The 19,931-nt window shown below is 49.0% G+C and overlaps 1 protein-coding gene across 4 annotated transcripts in view; it reads right to left on the bottom strand.

Annotated features, from left to right (window-relative positions):
* Nucleotides 1–19,730, bottom strand: part of LONRF2 (LON peptidase N-terminal domain and ring finger 2) — a 34,831-nt gene extending 15,101 nt beyond the window's left edge. For 2 of the 4 annotated variants that reach the window (XR_012654407.1, XM_075057473.1), the window contains exons 1-4: nt 18,886–19,730; nt 4,049–4,167; nt 1,258–1,380; nt 94–255 (exon numbers count right to left, since the gene is read on the bottom strand). Coding sequence is in view for 3 of the 4 variants with exons in the window: in XM_075057473.1 (XP_074913574.1) it covers nt 94–255; nt 1,258–1,380; nt 4,049–4,167; nt 18,886–19,660 (1,179 nt within the window). In the remaining variant the exon portion in view is untranslated. The remainder of the gene's footprint in view (nt 1–93; nt 256–1,257; nt 1,381–4,048; nt 4,168–18,885) is intronic. The other 2 variants (XM_075057471.1, XM_075057472.1) reach the window with 1 other exon arrangement.
* Nucleotides 19,731–19,931: the final 201 nt, after the last annotated feature.

Here is a 19,931-nt window from a genome sequence, read left to right as displayed (position 1 = left end):
CCTACACGAGTGCAGACAAAGATAATGTCACACAGATCAGACAGATCCTTGTGTTACTTTTGGTATTTTTATGTTGAACGCTTTTTACTTTACCTTTGAGGACCCAGCAACAGAGCTGTCTTCCACAGCTGACTGTGTGTTTATGCTACTCAGAAATGCGGGTTTCAATCTTGTATGGGATGTTCGACTAGAGAAAGGTGCTGTTAGACTATCATGCACATTTTCAAAGGCTGGGAAAAACATCTCACACATTATCTAGTCAATTAGAGAGAGAAAAAAAAGAAAAAATAATAATAATTACGACATAGATATTCAAGTTTGCACAAACACAGATACACAAACTTCACAGTTTCTGGATGCCAAGAAGCTTGCAACAACCAGGACATCCCGCATTCCCCAATGCCCACAGGAAACTTGAATGGCAGTCCCCACCACAACCACAGGTACAACCCACGGTGCTCTTCTGGTGTCCACCTCCCTCCCCGAAGGCTTCTGCTCCCCAGGAGCACCCGGAGCAGCAGTCTGTTGCATCCTTCTCCTGCCCCTACCCATCTCCACCCTGACCCTAAGACTCCTGCCTCCTGAAGCCTTCAGACCACACTCTCCCATCAAAATCGGTTAACAGAGATGTCTTTAAGCTGTCCTCATGCTCTGCGTCCATCTCCTCTATCCTCAAGCTGTGTGGAGCCTGTTCCCCCTCTCACCAGTCCATACCAAGTGCCTTGCCAAACCCCAGTTTCTTTTTATAAAAAGCTGCCTGTACGGACAGTCACAGAGAACCTGACGATATTTGGTTAGCACTAAGTGCGTCTAACTTCCCATAAGGGACTAACTGCTACAGAGACTGCAGGATTTTTCCAGGACAGGGCAGAACACATCTGCCCCCTCTCAACCCTCTGCCACTTCCCATTTTAAAGTAGTTTTCTGATGGGCACTAAAATTAGCAGCCTCAAGCCTACAAAATCCAGGTGTACTCAAATCCGGCCAACATACTGCAAGCGTAATCTACAAACGACAGCGGCCCAAACTCCAGATTTGCAGTCGGATCCACAAATGTACAATCCCTCTGGTTGAGGCATCAACCAAACCCAAGAGGTGCCTTGCACAGCGTAATGCTAATAAGGTTTATTGGAGAGTCTACTGAATCAAATTATCCTTTGGCTGTTTATTATCACCTGAAATAACACAAATTTTACTAGGCTGCAGGAGTAAGAGCAGCATGATGGCCCAGAAGTGGCCAGTAAATACATTTTATACCTTTTGGGCTTCTTTCTTCATTGAGCTCCATTCAGGATTTAAGGCAACACAATAGAGAAACTCCTTCAATGCTTCCTCAGTCCTTTCCAATCCAGAAAGAGCTTTTGCTTTCACATAATGGCCCTGTTCACACAAAGGAAATGTACAAATCTAGAGATCATTTCTGAAGTGACAGCAAGACATCAGCAAACAACCTTGGAAGCTCACGCCATTCTGCAGGTGACGAGCAAGATGCTTTTTTGCCAACAAGCTCTTTAACACACGCAACTGAAGGAAAGTCAGCCACTTTTGCTGAAGATCCCCCAGGAACCCACTGCTGCATCACCCTCTGCCAAAGACACTGCTCTTTTCCTCAGGGGGGACCTGGTGCAGAACGAGGAGGGGTATTTCTCTCCCCAGGGACCAAGACTACTACATATCCCACCGGGCTCGATACCCCAGAGAACAGTTTCACATACCAGGGCAAACTTAACAGTAACAAAGCTGCATGGGAAAGGCAGTGGCATGGGGCAGGCTGGAGGCGGCAGCTGAGGGAGCAAAAGATTTTAAGTTCAGGACATTCACTTCTCCTTGGTGTCTTACCAGGACAGAGATGATTTTTCACCTATTTTGTTTCGCTAGAGAAGACCAACAACATTATGAATTTAGGGCAACTTACCAATGCTTACCCTGAAACCTTTTAGCCCATCCTACCTCTCCCACGTCCTGGAGTAACACATCCATGGCCAACAGGTATGGTAGTCAGCGTGGGGACAAGTCCTACTTGTTACTAGTAGCAAGACAGGAATGCCTCACCCCTGAATTTCTCCACAGATATCAATTTGCACTTCAAATCGGACTACAGAAAATACTTCCTTAACGATGAAAAGAAACTAAGTGGGCATTCAGAGATTTGCCTCTTGCTTATTAGACAGAAGTGTGCTCTGCAAGTCCACCTCTGATCCACACGAATATCTCTAGGTTGTGCTGAAAATACAATTTCACTAGTCTAAGAGACTGGTTAGATAAGCAGATACACTTTTCTGTTCGTCATACTAATGCCAAAAGATCCTGTATCACATAATCTCCCTGAGCAGGTACCTCCCTCCCTCTTTCAATATAGCCCTTCAGGCTGAGCCCCGTTAAGATCTTCACCCTTCTACCGTTGAGAAGTAGGAGGCTTGTACCGAAAGCAACTAACAGGCACTGTGTAAGACAGATTACTTAACGAATGTCACTCAGTGACCTGAACAAGAAATCTCAGTACACACCAATCTCTCAAGAGGAGATACATTTTTCTTTTCCCGAATGCAGTAAGAAGAGGTACTGTGAGGCCTGACCCTCACCTTCTTATCTTGATGTTCGCAATCTCTGTAAAACCTTTTTAGAGAGGCCCTAACACGCCTGACATCACTGTCAGGATTACTCCACTGCACTGGGGAGGCTACAAGGTTATTTGGCCTCGTCCTTCAGGGCCGCAAGAGCAATTTCCTTATCCAATCTGCAAGGGAGGACTGAGTTTGGCTGTCTCGGGACAAAACACCTAAAGATCCAACACCAGAAGTGAGGCCCAGGGACCAGACACTTCAAAGACCACCGCGGCCACCTTCCCGTTCCTATTTTCACACAGCCTTGACAAGCATCGGCCTGAAGGGTAAGGTCGAGGCAGGACCTTGTGCAGCAGGGAGGATCCGGGCAGGAGGGCATCTGGTTCTATCTGACAAGTAAAACCACAACTGGAAACTTCTCCCCACCTCAGAAAGATGAAGGACCTGGGTTTCATGGCAGCTGAAAAGAAACCAACTTGTCTATTGCTCTCATAAATACAGTGGACCCAAGAGCTTCACCAGTAACTCAGCGAGCCACTACATCTGAGTTCTCAGTGAGCCCAAACGTACTGGTAGGTGAATGCTTGCCTCCCAGAAGCTACTCCCAGAAACAGTTTAATTTTATGTTTTTGGTTGTTTTTTTTTTCCTAACTACACAGCGCATGTTTGAGCTAATCTCTTCCACTGAATGCCTCAAGATACAAAACAAAGCAGATGCCCAGAATTCCTGGAGAACATGGGTTCTGGATCAGCACAGCTCCCATGGAAGTTCTCACACACACGCAAGCAAAGCGAAATGTGTCTGTGACACTGCTGGTTATGCCATGATGACAAATTTCTTGGGTTTAACGGGTGACAAGACAGATAGCCTTCAGAGACAAGTACCTAACTCGTCAGAAACGAGATGCTTCAGACAGCTCCTCTCCACTTGCCCCACGTCTTCCCCAGCTGGAAGCAGAGAGCTAGCTGCAGCCCCCCACGTCGAGGTGGCCGGCCGAGGGGTTCATACAACACCTCCTTAGTCTTCACAGGGAAGCCAAGGTCTGCCTAAAATCCTTCTCCAATTCCCAGTGCTACCCTCTCTCCAGGTAGCCCCCAGGGGCTTTATCTGGTCAAACCTGTGCTGCAGTTTTGCTACTGATGGGTTAGGGACCGACGGGAGGTGTAATCCTAGGTGGGGAGAGCTGTCGGACACCCAGTCTACCCTCAGGCAACCTGCGGTAATAACGGGCTCCAGGCGCTTCTTCCATGTCTCATTTCTCTCTCGTAACATCATTTCTGATGCTTGCTTCAGACTGGCCACAAACCCACGTTGCTTGTAGCACTTCCTTTCATTATGAAAAAAAAAAAAAAATCCCAACCCCCTCTATGAATCACCATGACACAGGTGGGAATCACAGATATGAACGCTGTCCCCACCACAGAGAGAAGCCCCGAGAACAAGCAGTTTTCATTTTGGCCTCTACGACATGCAATCACCGTACCGCAGGCCAGTGGGGTTTGTTTCGGCAGAGGACGTCCGCGTCGTGAAGAGCTTGCTGGTAGTTCTTCATCAACGTACAGAGTTCTGCTCGCTGTGCTATTAGTGAACACTTGCAAGGAGCTGGAAAACAAAAATCATTGCAGGGAACTCCATTAAAAGAAGCACTAGGACACGTTAAATACAGTAACCTAATTTCCAGCCAGAGTAACCTAAAAAGCACTACAGCACAACGGTTACATTTATACTCTCCTGTTACGGAAAAAAAGGCAATTCCTTCCTTCTCTCCTTCTTAAAATATATTCCTCTCAGCCTGGAAGCAACCTCTGCATTTTATCTAGCAAGACAGATTTCATATTCGTATACAGGATGCCACCTGGTCTTTCCCTCACCTTGCTTACAGGACACTTAAGAAAGCAAAAAGAAAAAAAGCCCCAACTGTTTCTCCGCCCAGTGTGGCTTTGCACGAAAGAAATCACCAACGCAGGACTTCAGCTAAAACGTTCACTGTAAGCCACTCATTAAGAAAAATGCATGCAGCCTTCACGTTACATATCCACTTGCCACCCACATACCTCTGCCCTCCCGAGGGCAGGCAAACCTCTCACGATCACACACATCGCCTCAGTACCTACACACTCACGAATCATTCCGTTTGCAGGGATTACAAACATCTCAAGCGCTATTATTCTGTCCTTTCCTAAGGTCTCTATAACACGTTTTAAGATGGAAATCCTCCTCCAGCATAAAATCTCACAAAACCTCAAAAGAAAAACTTTGGCTGATGCATGTTCAGCTTGTCCACCAGGACCTCTGGGTCTTTTCTGCAGTGCTGCTACCCAGCCCAGCCCAACCTGTCGCACGGGGTTGTCCTGTCCCAGGCACACTTGCCTTGGCCAGAGTAGGTGTACCAGTCAGCCCGTGCCCCAGGTTGTTGGTCTGAAGGGCAGCCCTGCCCTCCAGCACATCAACCGCTTCTTCCTCCCCCAGTTCGGTGTCAGGGACAAGCTCGCCGACAGCGCGCTCCGCCTGCTCCTGGAGGTTGTTAATAAGGTGTTGAACTGCGTCAGCCCCATTACCGACACCTGAGCAATGCCGCTGGTAGCCGTCCACCCAGCAGCCCTCAAGCCATTAACCACCACCCCGTGCCCCTGATGGTCCAGGCAGTTCTCCACCCTTCCCACCTCCACCTCCCCAGTTTGGCCAGGAGGACGCTGCGGCAGGAGGACGCTGCATCAGCAGCCTTGCACAAGCCTGCTAAGCCCCAAACAACGCTCTGCCTTTGTCCACTAAAGCAGTTCGCTCATCTTAGGAGATGAGATTTAGGCGTGATTTGCTCTTGGTCGCTCTTGACCTTCATGAGCTGGGGAAAGCTTCTGGAGGGCTAGAAGCTGGCTGCTGGCTGGTAGCAGCTGAGCGCAGTAACCCTTACCCAAATACAAGCTGGTTAAAACTGTCATAACTGGGATTAAACTTTAAAGAGGCTCCAAGGTGTGCTGAGATACAATACTGCCTCATTTCTACAAATTTTAAACTTCCCCTCCAAGCTAGCTTTCTCAAGATTTTTCCTGCAAGTGTCACCTCCAGCATGTCCCTGCACAGGGCTCTCGTCTCTGTACCCCTCCTGCTCTCTCCAGCCTGCTGTGGCTTCACTGTTCGCATCTCACTTCAGCGCGAGCATCCTAAACACATCCTCAGTAAGAGCACGTCGCCTACACAAATCCTGGGCACACACGCCCGTGTGCACGGATACGCAGAATAAGCACAAAACTGCTGCAGGTGCCACTGCTCGTTAAGTTCAAGCCCCTACCAGGAGGGATGGCCCAAAATCACGTCCCTCCCGTCTCCTCCCCTCCCTGGAGCTGATGCTGGTGCTCGTGCAGCAAAACCAGGCTCGCGTGGCTGCACAGAGAACCAGAGCGAGGAATCAATTGACTGAAAGCTAATCCAATAAAAACAAATAAATAAAAAGGTTTAAGAGGATCAGTTTCCCCTCAACTGGTTCACTGTACGGCCACACCAACGCGAGTGCCAGGACAAGGGATGAGAAAGAAAGAAGCAGCAAGGACTGCTGCCTTTTTTGGCTGTAGCAGGGACTGATGCCAGATATCCTAATTGCAGAATGACATACCAGGGGTGATACTGCCCAACGGTCCCAGACAGCGACGGCTAGAGACTACACCTAAAACAAGGAGCTCTGCAAAAGCTAGTTCACACTGTGGGATTCTGTGCAGGGGTTTTTTTTTTTTTGCTTCTTTGGTTTTGCCTTGGGTTGGTTTTTTAACTATTACACATGCAGACTGATGCAGTGATCCACATTTCTAGCTGATACTTCTTAAAAGGACTGCAAGTTAAATGAAATTGAAAACAATTAACCTAAGATCTTCAGAAGCAATAGTAGATGCTCAAATATGAAATTATTTAATTTAGCTACCATTTAAACAGCCTGTGTATTCTGTTTATACTGAACATGAACACATACTCTGCATTTCCATCATCGTAGCTGCTGCAGGGTATTTGTGCAGAGCATGCCGAGGTGGGTAGATGCAGACAGCAGAGGTAGGTGCCTCAGCAGCCGGGCAGGGCGCTGGGTGGGGGATTTTTTGGCACCACGGGGGAAAGAAAGCAGTGGGAGATTAAAGGGTAGGCAAGCCAGCTTCCTTCTTCTGTTCACTACCGCACAGTTCAGCCACGCTGATGCTTCCTAGCGCTTTTCAGCACACAATTCAGCACCCTTCATACATTTGGCAGACTCAGAGAGAGAACAGCTTCATCGGCTCTTTTTCAGGATCTTGTCTCCACTGCAAAAGTTTTAACCAAAAAAAAAAAGCCACCGCAGAGCACAACGGTGTGGCAAAGGCTGCAAGTCCTCCCAAAGGAGAGCCCAAAGGCTCTCACAACACGAAGGGAAAATAATAAGCTACTGAAAAAAAACCAACCCCAAGGCAAACCAGAAAAAGCTACATGTATTCAGGGCTTGTACCTCTTGTTCGCCAAGTCTCAATCAGAAAGCGTAAGGTGTGGCCCATCTTAATGAGTATCTGGCAAGGAATGTTTAGTTAACTGGGGGGGGGGAACCAACAGCTTTGCTAGAGAGAGCAGTATTTATGAGACTAGAGTGTAACAGGTTTTCTACAGGGAAATGAAGGAGCTCGACAAGATGCCGCAGCTGGACCTGTGCCCAGCCGCCTCCGTTCAAGCTCACCCCACTCAGACACGGCAGCACAGCCCAAAAGCTCGCCGGCTCGTACCCGACCTGCGGTCCCCTCGTCCCCAGCCTCCTGCTGCTGCTGGGACCATCGCGGGAGGGTCTGCGGCTGGTCCCAGGGCAAGGCTAGATGGACTGAAACCTCATACTGTCTGTCAGTGGAACCGCAGCATCAGCTGGCTGACTCCAACTTAGGGTACATGTGGAAGTGCGAAGAAAAAGTGAGTATCTGGCTACAGCCTGAATAACTACAGGGTTTCTATAAGCACCATGGTATCGAGTTGTTCCACGCTACTGCATGTGCCGTGGTGAAAAAATTAGTCACAGAAGGTGGACGGAGAGGACTGAGAACATACAGAGTTTGTGAATGCTGCTAGATGCCAGTATACTATAACAACTGTCAAGTTTATTTGGAAAAAAAAAAAAAAGTCGCACAATAGCCAATAGTTTGTTTTAAAATAACGCACCCATTCTTTCTTCTGGAGGTTAAAGAAAAAAAAGATTTCTTTTATGAAATGGCTTATTATTTCAGGCCGAGTTAAAAAAGAAAAGCGTAGAAAATTTTACTGTTTCCACAATACCAGCAGATGGCATTTCCTGAATCAAACTCTTCTGGGAGCCTGCAGCTGCACAGCAAAATTTATGTCCTTGTCAGCATCAGCGATCCACTGCTGAGGCTCCCAGGATCTGTGGCTCCGGGCAGCCGGGACACAGAGACTTCCTCGGAGCTGCGGGTCCTGGGAGCTTTCCCACGTGGCTCCCTCCCTCCCAGCCATAAACCCACGGCACCAGACAAACCCCAGCCCAAGCAGTGCCCAGAGCCAAAGGGCTTAGTTGCTCTCAGCCTCCTGGACCCTCCTTGGGACCACCAAGTATTACCCAACCTGAGCGTGGCTGTCAGCTTGGATTTTCCAAAATCATTAACTTTCCGCTCACACTACCTTTGCACTCATCTGCAGATGTTCGTTAGATTGCACTTTTACTTATGTAGAAGCTAACACCCCAAATTACTTTTCCAGATATGCCCAAGCATTCAAGTTTTAAAAAAACTATGCCGCTTGAGTTCGGGAGGCTGACAGGAGAACAGGACTCCCCCAAATCTCCTTGTGCCACAAAGGCAATTAAAGCAATTAAGAGAATTTGCCAAACTGGTTGTAGATGACAATTAAAGTTTTAGTGTAATAAACTACTGCTGAGATTTCTTCCGGGAACTCAGCACAGAAAGAACAAGTTTAAAGCTGCTAGAACTCCCTAATCCTCCTTATCTGACGTTTCTTCCTAGAAAGGCACATTTTATTCAACTCTATTTTAATCCTAAGCATATTTCCTGAATGCATGAGCAGAACTGAAACAGCGCCATCCAAAAACACCTTTCAATCTTGCTAGTAAGAGTCAGCCTGCGCAGGACTTCGGGGGAAATTTTTCCCACATTTTAAAGAAACTTCTGCCGCTGGAGAGAGGAAGAAATTTGCCTTGCTTGCTTACGTATGCATTCAGTTTTGAACAATTCAGTATTGAAAGCTTTTTCATAAGCTTGAAAAATGACCAGCAAGCTAGTCTTTCTCCTCCGGACTTCACGCAAGCATGACAAGTCCATGCACAAAAAATGGATACACAACCCTGTGTTATCAACACTGGTTCCAGCACAAATCCGAAACATAGCCCCATACTAGCTGCTACGAAGAAAATTAACTCTATCCCAGCCCAAACCAGCACAATGGGATACTTGGAATCAGCAAGCCCACATTTTCACACTTACCAGTCTGCCTTAATTGGATTAATAACTGGATTTTAAAAAAAAATTACTATTTTCTGACTATCATGGCTTTCCTCCCTGCATTTACATCACTGGCAGCCTTCAGGAGGTGAAGTAACGAAAGATCCCAGATGAAGCGCGCAAGAGGTTTTAGCACGCAGAGGATGCAAGGAAAGAAGCCCGTTCCTCCGTTATCCCTCTCTTGCAGCCACGCACCCTTCCACTGCCATTACGAAGCAGGCGCTTGCAAACAGCACTCCGCAGGCAAACATAACACCTACTTCTACTGGATGACCAGCTCTATTTCTTTTGTTTTCTTTTATCTTCATGCAGATATGAAGTATTTTTCTTCCTTCAGAAGTGCCTATTACAAACTTCAAATATTTGACCCCAAACCACCCCAAGCCAAAGTTTTCTCTCCCGTCACCTCCACGGGGAAGGCGATTCAGACACCACTGGAGACCCCAGTACGGCTCGTCTGCACTAAGCAGCTACAGAGCTGGTCCACGCCTGATGGGGATTTACCTCTACCCACAAACTAAGGGCACAGCGCACCGAGACGAAAAAGCAGAGGAGACCTATTTAACCTGGGGCGGACAAACTGCAGCCACCACTTCACTAGGAGAACTGAAGCAGCAACGCTGTCCCCTTGCCTTCCCACCCCAAGACACAGGACAGCCCCCCTCTTGCTGCTTTGCCCCCCAGCATGCTGACCTAGGTGCTCTCTGCTCTGGGGGACAGGGACACATCAAGAAACTCCCTCGTATTATCACTTTGACTGAAAGAAAAGACACTGGCGACAGATGAGCTGGATTATTCTTAAGAACATACAATTTTAAGACTGAACTAACTTCTCTCCAGGCCTCTGTATTTTGCTGTTCAAAAGCCCAGACTTAAGAACACGGATTTTTCTGTGTGCTGGACAAAATGCTTTAGATTCCCAGCAGTTTTATTTCAGGCTCAGTAAGCCCTCAGCTAGAAAGCTCCATACATTATTTAAAGCTGGACTGTCATCACCACTAAGCACAGCTAATCACTACTCCCATCATTACTCAGGAGAAACACCGTAAGAGAAGTTATATGCTACCTGGAAGAAGACCTGCTACAAAGAAGGTGCAGCTAACTTTGTGCCCTTGCTTTCATGTTACACCTCTAGCCTCATGAGGCAGAAGCATGCCAGACTGATTACATTAACCTACGGTTTAGTTTGCATTTCCACAACTGCAAAACCAATGATAACCTTCTTTACAAACCCCTTAAGTGATCAATTGCATTGTACAGCAAAAGTCCTCAATTCAAGACTGTCCCAGCATAAAGCTAAGTGTAATAGATTAGATCATTGCTCCCTCCTATCCAAACCCCAATATTTCAGCACTTTGCTAGACGCATGCTACTCTTTCCAGATAAAATAGCAGATAAAATAGCAGGAAATCCACACCTCCTCCCTGTATTTTCAGTTCCCCCTCTACCCTTTGGACATTCGGGCACTGCTTCAGGTGACGTACCTCAGGTCCATCCATGGCTGCTTGGCACTAGTATAATAAAACCATGAAGTACACAAATGTGACTCTTTTCAATGCTTACTAGTTCTTCCAGCATTTAGTTTGGGGTTTGGCTAAGGTTTCCTACCAAAGCTTCAGTCAGAACTGAAGTATCCTCTCAAACAGCATAGGGAGACTGTCCCAAAGCAAGATGCCTACGGAGAAGGCTTAAAAACCAAAACAAACCACCCCAAGTGGTCAACCCTCTGTGTGATCTCCAAAGCACCCAAGGAAAAGTCCTGACTCCACACAGAAACAGGGAGCTGTGCAAGCTGCACGCGAACCTGTGATTGCAAGGACATTCCAAAGACACGTTGTGCTTCACAGCCAGGCGGGACCAGCCAAGTAGGTCTGCCACGATCATAGTTAACAAGATCAATTTACAGCCAGATAGTCTATCGTAATATGACTTTACCGGTGATAACCTAGTTACCCTGTTTGTCACGATCAGTATACAAGCTACATCTCTACTAGTTACTCTTGGGGTCTCCATAACCTTATCTTTTTCCAGTTAAAGCTTATTTTAGCCCAGAATTTCTGACCCTCTGCATGCTGCAAAAAGGACCTTCTTGTTTCTCAGTTACTACCTCACTGCTTCTGTCCTCAAATAGAGCGAATCACTTAATACATTTCTAAAAGAGAAAAGGAGTGGTGCACTATCCCACTGATTTTAAGATTAGGAAGCGCAAGTCAGTTCTATAAATGTCTTCTTCCACAAGCAAAAGACATCCTGTTTTACTTTGTCACAGCAAAAGAAAAAGAGAATATGCTGTTTGAAGAGACTTCAAAAATTCTTCAGACTTTCTGATATGTAGGTATAGTTCGTTCTCTCAGATTGCTGAAGTAGTTCAATTATTTATAGGAAAAATTACACCTGGGTTGCATATATGGGGGGAAATATTCACCCCGTCTGAAGTGGTACATAACTGTAATGTTAACATGAGCAATGTTAATGGCTTAAAAAAACACACCCAAAGACTGTCTACTGTATAGCACAGTGCCCCCCCCCTTCGTGCCCACGATAGATAAGCCTCCTGTCCACCACGGCCCTAATCTTGCAGCCCTCCAAAGTCCCTGCCTTCAGCAAACGCTCTGCAAACGAGCAAAACTTCCAGAGATCCAACTACAGGATCTGAGCTTTCAACTACAGGCTCTTTACAAATCAGGAGTAACACCAGCTCCTGCTCCAAAGTACTTGACAGGTTTCCAGTGGTGTCACATATGAAGTATTTACTACTATTTTTCAAGCACTGCCTCAGTAAAAAAAAAGGAGGGGGCTGAGGGACAGAAGCCTGCAAAATATTTTAAGTTTAAAAACAACACTTGGACTACTGCAACAGTCTCTAGGTAACCTTGACTCCTACTTTTACACATTTTTCTGCCCCTGTAAAACAGAACAAACAGGTTTTGGAGACATGCTTTAAGAAGATTGCAAGAGGTTCTTTTACAGAGGGATGAGAAAGTTCTTTTTAGCACAAATCCTCTAAGCAGCAAACATCTACTATTTTTTGTAGCATGTAATTTCAAAAGAGTACCTCTTATTCTTCACTTAGAAGTCACACTTTCCTTTAGGAGCTACAAAATTAAATATTCTTCTGATAAATTATTAGAACAAACCATTTGCTGTTCCAGTAGTCATGACAGCTGTCTGCCATGGTGCGCTTTTTTTTTTTTTTTTTTTTTTTAAATGGCTAGTACAACATGTCTTTACTACTGGAAACCAGAAACCATTCCCAAGACCCTGTGAGGAAGGAAGATTTGGTCAACCTCTTTTTCACCATATCAGAAAAAGACAATCAACCTTATCTTCCAATAGCAAACTTCTAGAAATGGCGTACAAAAGAAGAGACTGTTGAAGGGTACGTAATATACATAATTCGCACGTAGGTGCATGTGGATGCTCTCTAGCAGTTTGCTCTGAACAACGCAACTTCAGCACAAGCGCATCACTAAGGAGCACAAATCCTTAGAAAACAGCAGCAGAATTAATAAAATGCATACTGTGTCATCAGATATCTTTATAAAAATTTAAGCACAGCTTTCTAAACAGAGTTCAGCAGCTTCCCTTTGCAGACAGGGACTCTTTGCTGCTTCTGACCTTGACCCATGACTAACACAGAAACCCTTCAACCATCAGGTCTGCAGTAGGATAGCACCAAGAGGGTGTCCCACCAGACCACCAAGAAATCCTGATCATCGTTTTCCCCCTTATGTGAAACAACTCAGAAGCAGGCTTGGAAAGAAAATGCCCCAGCAAATAATTTTGGGGGCATGGCAAAATGCTTGCCCATAGCTGTCTTACTCGTGGCTGTAAGCAGTCAGCTCAACTCCCAAGAACGCTTGGTTGGAAGTTTACCTATGCCACGCTCTGCGGGAAGCAGTGCAACCCCACAACCTGGCATTTACCCAGCAGGAAAATCCACAGCAGTTGCTCTTGAATCAACATGCGCTGAAGGTCTGTAGCTTTAACAGCTTGAGGGCCGGTATGGAAGGAAGGTCAAGAGATGCAGCAAGATGCACTTATTTTCTACGCACAACACTGCCAGGTTTTTTTCTACCTATTTGAGAGTTACCAATGTAAAGGGGAGGCAGAGGGGAAGGAAAAGCCAAAGATAGATACCAACTACCCACCTACGTACACCAAGAGTAGCATAACTGAATTTGTTTCCAAAGACACCGACGTGAACAACTGTCTATAAAGACCAGAAGAGACAGGATAGGACGAGGCAGCCACAGCGGTTTGCAGATACTCTCTATTGAGGTCAAACCATCCCACATGCTACCCAAGCAAAGCAGCAGCCACAAGCTCAGGAACACGGAGGCAGCACCAAGCCCCTCACCACACAAACTCAATGCTCGGCACAGGGGCGCAATGGGGGTACAGTGACCCTGAGCAGGTGAACCCCAGCACACTACCTAAAACAGTCCAGTGAGCAAGGATGGGGAGCAGGAACCAGCACTGACAGTCCCAGGAGGCTCTGTCTGCTGGAAAACAGGCGTATTTTGGCCTGAGACCTCATCCTCGCACACCTGATGCTCCTTTTACAGGTCTTTTCTACTGCCTCCTGGCCTGCCCCGCACCCTTAATTCAATTCTTATGAAGGGAGAATTTGGAAGGCACCAGATAAATTTCCATGACTCACTTGACCACAAAATAAATTAGTGCTGAGTGGCCACATTAAGCTTTCTTTTGGATCAGGCCAATTTATGGTGAACCTCCCCTGGGATGAGAGGGGAGAAACCTCTCTCCCCCGAGGTCTGGCCAAGAGAGGCAGATCCGCCTCTTTCCACCAAAGCTCAGAAAAGCTCCTACATTTTGTTTATAGCAATGCCCCGAACAGCACCCCGTGGGCTGGGGGGTCAGCGTGTGGCTCTCCACCCCAGAAGACGAGAGACGGAGCATCTCCAGCACTGGGGCAGCAGCATCTCCCTCGCTTGCCCTGCGGCACGCTACCTCTGACGCTGCGTTGGGCTTGATGCAAACTCGCCTCCTCTCCTTGGCCTTTCCTGCACCATCCTTTATCCACCAGAAATGGAGATCCACGTTAGAGGACTTGGGAAGAAAAGGCCCCCTTTGCAGATATATCTATCCTTAACTCCACTGCGTTTTTAAAACTCTCTGATACAGCTGAGCTTTCTCTCTGACATGCTTATTCTGAACGCCTTCGGGGTGGGGGGGAATTAAAACACTGGGCAGTTTGGACAGCTACATGCATCAGCTATCACCCCTCCCAGGAGAAACCTATTTCTGCTCAGAAAAAGCCCATCACACCAGAAGTAAACACAGCCCCTCCGAGGGCTTGCTGCAGCTTTTACTGCTCTCCAGAGACAGGGACACTTCTCAGGCTTGGCAGACACTGCGGCGGTGGGTAACTACACGCCAGAGCCAACACGCCTCACGCCGAAATGGGGTGATCTGGCACGCCGGTGTCCATACGACATGTGCCACTCTTTTGGGAGCCAGACAGGACTGCACAGCACGCAGGAGCCACGCGAGCACCCGCTTCGTGGCACGGCCATCCCTCCCCACCCAAAGAAGTTGGTTCGGGATTAGGGTCAGGCGGGTGCAGCCCTTCCCAGCAGAGCCACGGCCCAAGGTGCAGGTTTGAGGGACCATCCAAGACCTAAAACTGCCGACGCAGCTCAGGAACCAGCACCATTACAAAAACAGCAGCAGCAACAGGAGCCGGAGAATGGCACCGCTGGGCTTTTTAGCTCCGAGCAGGCATCTTCAGGCTTATTTACAGGAAAGGCGCAGGATGCTACCAGGCTGTCTCCGTGTGAAGAAGGGCACCAAGAAACGCCGGCTGAAGGCACGAGCCACTGCCACCCAAACCCTCTTACGCTGTGCGTGTATGTTTGCGTACAAGCACATCCTCACCCCGAGGAGAGCTCGGTCTCCTTCAGAGCTGTATAGCATCTAATTTTAAACCCAGCAGACTAGCACAAAGTGTACAATATGCTCCTACTTGGCCTGCATAAGACTATTTTTGATCAATACTGTTCCCCAAGAGTGAACTTTGCTGTCACGCTCCCACCCCCACCACGACAGGAGTCTTTGGCCGTAAAAAGTTATGCACAGTACTTGGGAAAAGCCCTATTCATTATCTTCCCTACGAAGCGAGAGGCACCTGCTACCCCTGTAACTGGGAATTGCTTTCTCGAAAGAAACAAAACAAAACCAAAACCAAACCACTCCCAAAAGCACGTCCTCAAAACACCCCACATTAATTTGTCACTGAAATCTAGCTTCCTTCAGTTTCAGGCACACAGCTTAAAGGGTCTGTAAGCCTGGATACACAGAAACAACTGTACTTCTCCCAGGCACACTCCCTCCAGAGAGCATCTCCATCAGAGAGCAGCAGGTGAGAGGAGAAAGGGTGCAGAACGCACCTACCACACAAAAAAACCCCAAATCTGAACAAAAAACCCCCCACCAAACCAACCCGCATGCATATATGGTAATATATTTCAGTTTAATTGACCTAAGAGTTCATATAATCAGAAGACCAGTTAGAAGAGAAGGGATGGCAGAGAGGAAGCCCACCTCTGATATCCCAGCTCTCTAAATTTCATCTGTGTGGGGAACAGCCCTGAGAGCAAGATTTGGACAATACTTGATATCATGATGGCTGAACAGCATAAAGCTTGGCACAAAGAGCGATCCAGCTGGAAACAAACGCTTCCTTTCAAGCAGCCTGACATGTGCTTGCTTTGAAGCTGTGGTAATTAGATACCTTGCAGTAACGAGGGATCTATTCCAGTGTCTATGGCAGAAAAAAAGCCAGTGACTTTGTTTAAAACAGCAGAGATCACCAAGCCGTGGGCATCTCAGGGGGACTAGAAGGATCAAAGAGTGAAGCGGATTTTCTTACAATGAACAAAAACCTGCACACAACCACACTTGAATCCATAGCAGACTATCAGAGCGAACACAGGAGTGGCAGTGGCACTGCAGATCCAATAGTTAAGGACAAAAGACGAACATACTTGCTAGGAGTAAGCTTTTGCAAGACTAACTAGTTCAGCTGGAAAAAGTTGACAACTTGAAGGCATGCAGACCTCTCCTGAGATCTGAAATTAGGAGCAGATATTCCAGACTGTACTGGAAATAAGCATTCTGGCTACATGACAGGAGCCTTTCATAGTTTAGACTTGAAGCACCTCAAGAACTAAAATGTAAATCAGAAGACAGGAGGTGGCAACCAGAATGAGAGAAGTGATCGGTAACTGGAAAACTTGCTTTAGTATTACATCATACAAAGCCAGTTGTTGCAGATGGAGCAGGAAAGTACTCCACAAGAAACACTAGTAAAAAAAATCCCACTGAACCACGTGTTCTGCCAAGAAGCCTGGAGTTTTACCTAACTTTTTACATCAATTGTATAATCAATGTGTTCATGTGCCTTCAGTCTCTAAAAAGAAATTAAAAGGACACCCACACCCTTGACTCTCAATAGTAATACATAAGCATTTGGAGGTTAAAAAAAAGCAGTTATTTTCTCACACATTAAAAGTCTAAATTCAATACCTGATAGCGGCTCATAAGCATTTCAAGTTGCCCATATGCTAACACTTAAGAAGTACTGAACGGTTAGAAAAGAGTCATGTTCTTTTTTTTTTTTTCCTGCTGTTTACTGCGATACTTGGCTGGAAAGCAGGAAGGCAACTCCAGCAAGCCCAAAGGCAGTACCTGATAAGCATGTGGTAAGAATTTCAGAACATGAGGCTCGGACAGTAGTTTGACCTGTGAGAAACGGCATCCACACACACAAACCAGGAAAAAAGGTGATGGGCTAGGGGGGCGGGCTGCCCTTCAGCAACAGGAATTTGGATCTGCTATGGGGAAGTTACAACATGTCAGCCTCTGGTTTTAGGATTTCAAAAGCCAGCAGGTTATCTGCTATTATTTTTAATTAGAATTTTTTTAAAAAAAATCTTATTAAGCAATTTTAGCGTCACTGAGGGAGTGAGGAGTTTCTGAACAGATTCCCAGCCTGCTTGGGAAATCACAGAAGACAAAAATAAGGACACTGCAAGGGAGTTATCTTGAGATCCTGACACACAGCAGCCACGGCTGGAGATACGTGTTCCAGGGACAGGAGGGGAAAGGACAGGCTGTGCGAGAGCACTAGCAGCATGCTATAATCTTCCCTCTCCTTTCACCCCCGTGCAAACACAGCAAGAAGCACACATGACAGCGAGAAACAGTTCTCTCAAAGTCACGTCAAGCACTTATTTCATTGACAAGATGCTATTTTCCCCCGGCAGTGGGACCCTGAACCCAAAACGTTAAAAGGCTCCACACTACTGAAAACCTGCTGTAACCACCAGTGACCTACATCAAGGCTCTCCCCTCCCTCTGCTTCACCTTCCTTCTTGGGCTCTCCGTCCTGCCCTACTTTAATAAGAGATTACTTCAGCTAAACCGCCTAATAGTTTTACAGGGAGACTCAGCTAGGACTGAAAACTTGTCACATCTAGCTGGAAATGTGGAATAAAGAGCAGAAGTAATGGTTTCCACTGCCAGCATCAGCTGTGAGACACCAGCATGCTATGCTATCCCAAACTCTTGGGTCTCAGATGCCCATCACACAACGGCGGCAAGAAATGAAAGCGCGTCAGGGACTAGTGTAACGGTGTTTCTCTCCACAGCAGCCAGCAAAATAGTAATTTAAAAAAAAGAAAAAAAATCACAGCCATTTATCCGTAGATGTAAAAACTAGGAACAAGGAAAGCAATTTTACTCGGGGAAGGAGCTCTTCCACAGAGGAGAGGCAGAGTTTTCTCCGCGTTTGTCTTTTCCGAAGAGATTTACCCGCAGGATTTCGCCTCTGTTAACACGACCGAGGCTTTCTCCCCCCCTTCCTCCTCAATTAAACCGGCCATCCATCACGCTCAGGCTGGAGGAGTGGCAGATCCCGGGGATTTGCGGAGATCCCGGCTCTTCCCAGCCCCATGCCTCTCTCCAGGCGTTTCAGACACTGGCGCTGCCGTACCACCCCCACCGCTCGCAGAGCAAACAAGCCGGGAGCACGCACGCACAGAAGCTCTACTATAAGGCTACAACCGAGCGAGCAGGATCCACCTACTACTCGGCGCAGAGACCGAAAACAACCTAGTTTTGATAAACTGAGGCTGCCGTCGGTTTGGCAGAGGAGGAAGGCAGACGGTGCCATTTTTATTTAAACCCAGGCTCTTCAGAGGATACTCTGCACCCAGAAATACCGCACGCCTGTAAAGAGGTTACGCTCAAAACAGGGGCGGACGGTCTCCGCAAGTCGAAATGCAGATTCGGCTTGAGCATTTTGCACAGCGTAAGATAAAGGAAATTTTTCTGAGCCTTTGTGCCTAGCGATGTCTCATTAAGCGTTTTCAAAGGCAGCGTTTTGCTGAAGATGCGACTGCAGGTAGCTGAACGAATCCGATCCCCACAGCAGTTTCTTCCACGAAGCCGCGGCAGGGCTTACCACGACCACTACTGCGTGTCCTTTACTAAAAGATGGTTCCCCCACAAATAGGAAAGCGGGTTTTCGAGAAATACTGCATAATGAGTCATCGACTGCAGGCAGCTAAACGCCAGGCACCTTCTGAGCAAGGACAAAAATAACAGCGGAACAAAAATAGCCCTTCACTTGGGGGGGGGGGCGGAGGAGACCCGCTGGGAGGATTCATTCTCAAAACTTCCCCCAGGTGCCCTCTCCCCCCCATTCACCACAAATCCCCTCCCCGCCCGGCTGCTGCGGGGAAAGGGGGGGGGGGGGCAGCTCCCCGCCTCGCACCCCCCCCCCCCTCCTCCTCCTCCTCCTCCTCCCGCTCCCCCCGCCGCCGCTCACCCATCTCCAGAGCCTGGTTGTACTTCTCCAAGGCGGCCGGCAGCTCCTGGCGTTCCCGCAACGCGTCGCCCTCGGCGCGGAGCCGCCGCGCCCGGCTCTCGGCACCGAACCACTTGTGCAGCAGGTTGCCCAGCACCACGTTGACCCGCGGGCGGGCGGCGGCCGAGGGCGGCGAGGAGGCGGCGGCGGCGGCGGCGGCGGGGGGGGTCGTCTCGTTGGGGCGTCGCGGTCGGTGGCAGCGGCCGCAGTCGCCGGGCTCGGCGCAGCGGCGGCAGTGGGTGTGCCCGCAGTGCAGGGTCACCGGCTCGCACAGCAGCCGCCGGCACAGCGGGCAGGCGAAGAGCTCGGGCGGGCGGCAGCAGGCCGGGTCGCCCAGCCCCTCGCCCTCCGCCCCGCCGGGTCCGCCGCCGGCCCAGGGCGGCAGGCGCAGCTCCTTGTCGCGGATGCTGAGGGCGAAGCTCTCGGCCAGCTCCCGCAGCTCCTCGGGCCGCAGCCGCCCCAGCCGCGCCGCCGCGCCGTAGGCGTCCAGCGCCTCGGCCATGCGGCCGGCCCGCGCCAGCGCGTCGGCGCGGCGGAGGCACAGGCCCCGCTCCGGCTGCGGCAGCCCCGCCAGCTCCGAGCCGTAGATCTCGGCCGCCAGCTCGAAGTTGCCGCCGCGGAAGGCCTCCTCCGCCACCTGCAGCATCTCGGCGCAGGGTCCCGCCGCCGCGGACCCGGACCCGGTGCCGGTGCCGGTCCCGGGGGGCAGCGCGCAGGGCCCCGGGCCCAGCTCCATGCCCGCGCGGCGCCGCCGGCCCCGGGCCGCCCTACTCCATGCCGGACCCGCGGCGCTGCCGACTCCGGCTCCTTCCTGGGAGGGGACGGCGACGGCGACGGAAGGGAGGGAGGGAGGGAGGGAGGGGAGGGGGCGGGTCACATCGCTGCAGCAGGGGGGGCGGCTCCCGGGCAGGAGCGGGGGGGAACAACGGAGGGGATGGGGGGGGGGGGGGGCGGCTGGCACCGCCCCCGCGGGCCCGGCTCCCGGCTTATGTAAGGGGCGGCCGGTT

Source organism: Buteo buteo, chromosome 25, assembly GCF_964188355.1.
Source record: "Buteo buteo chromosome 25, bButBut1.hap1.1, whole genome shotgun sequence".
Lineage (NCBI taxonomy): Eukaryota > Metazoa > Chordata > Aves > Accipitriformes > Accipitridae > Buteo > Buteo buteo.
Note: the sequence above shows the minus strand (reverse complement) of the source record. Positions and strands in the feature narration are given on the sequence as shown.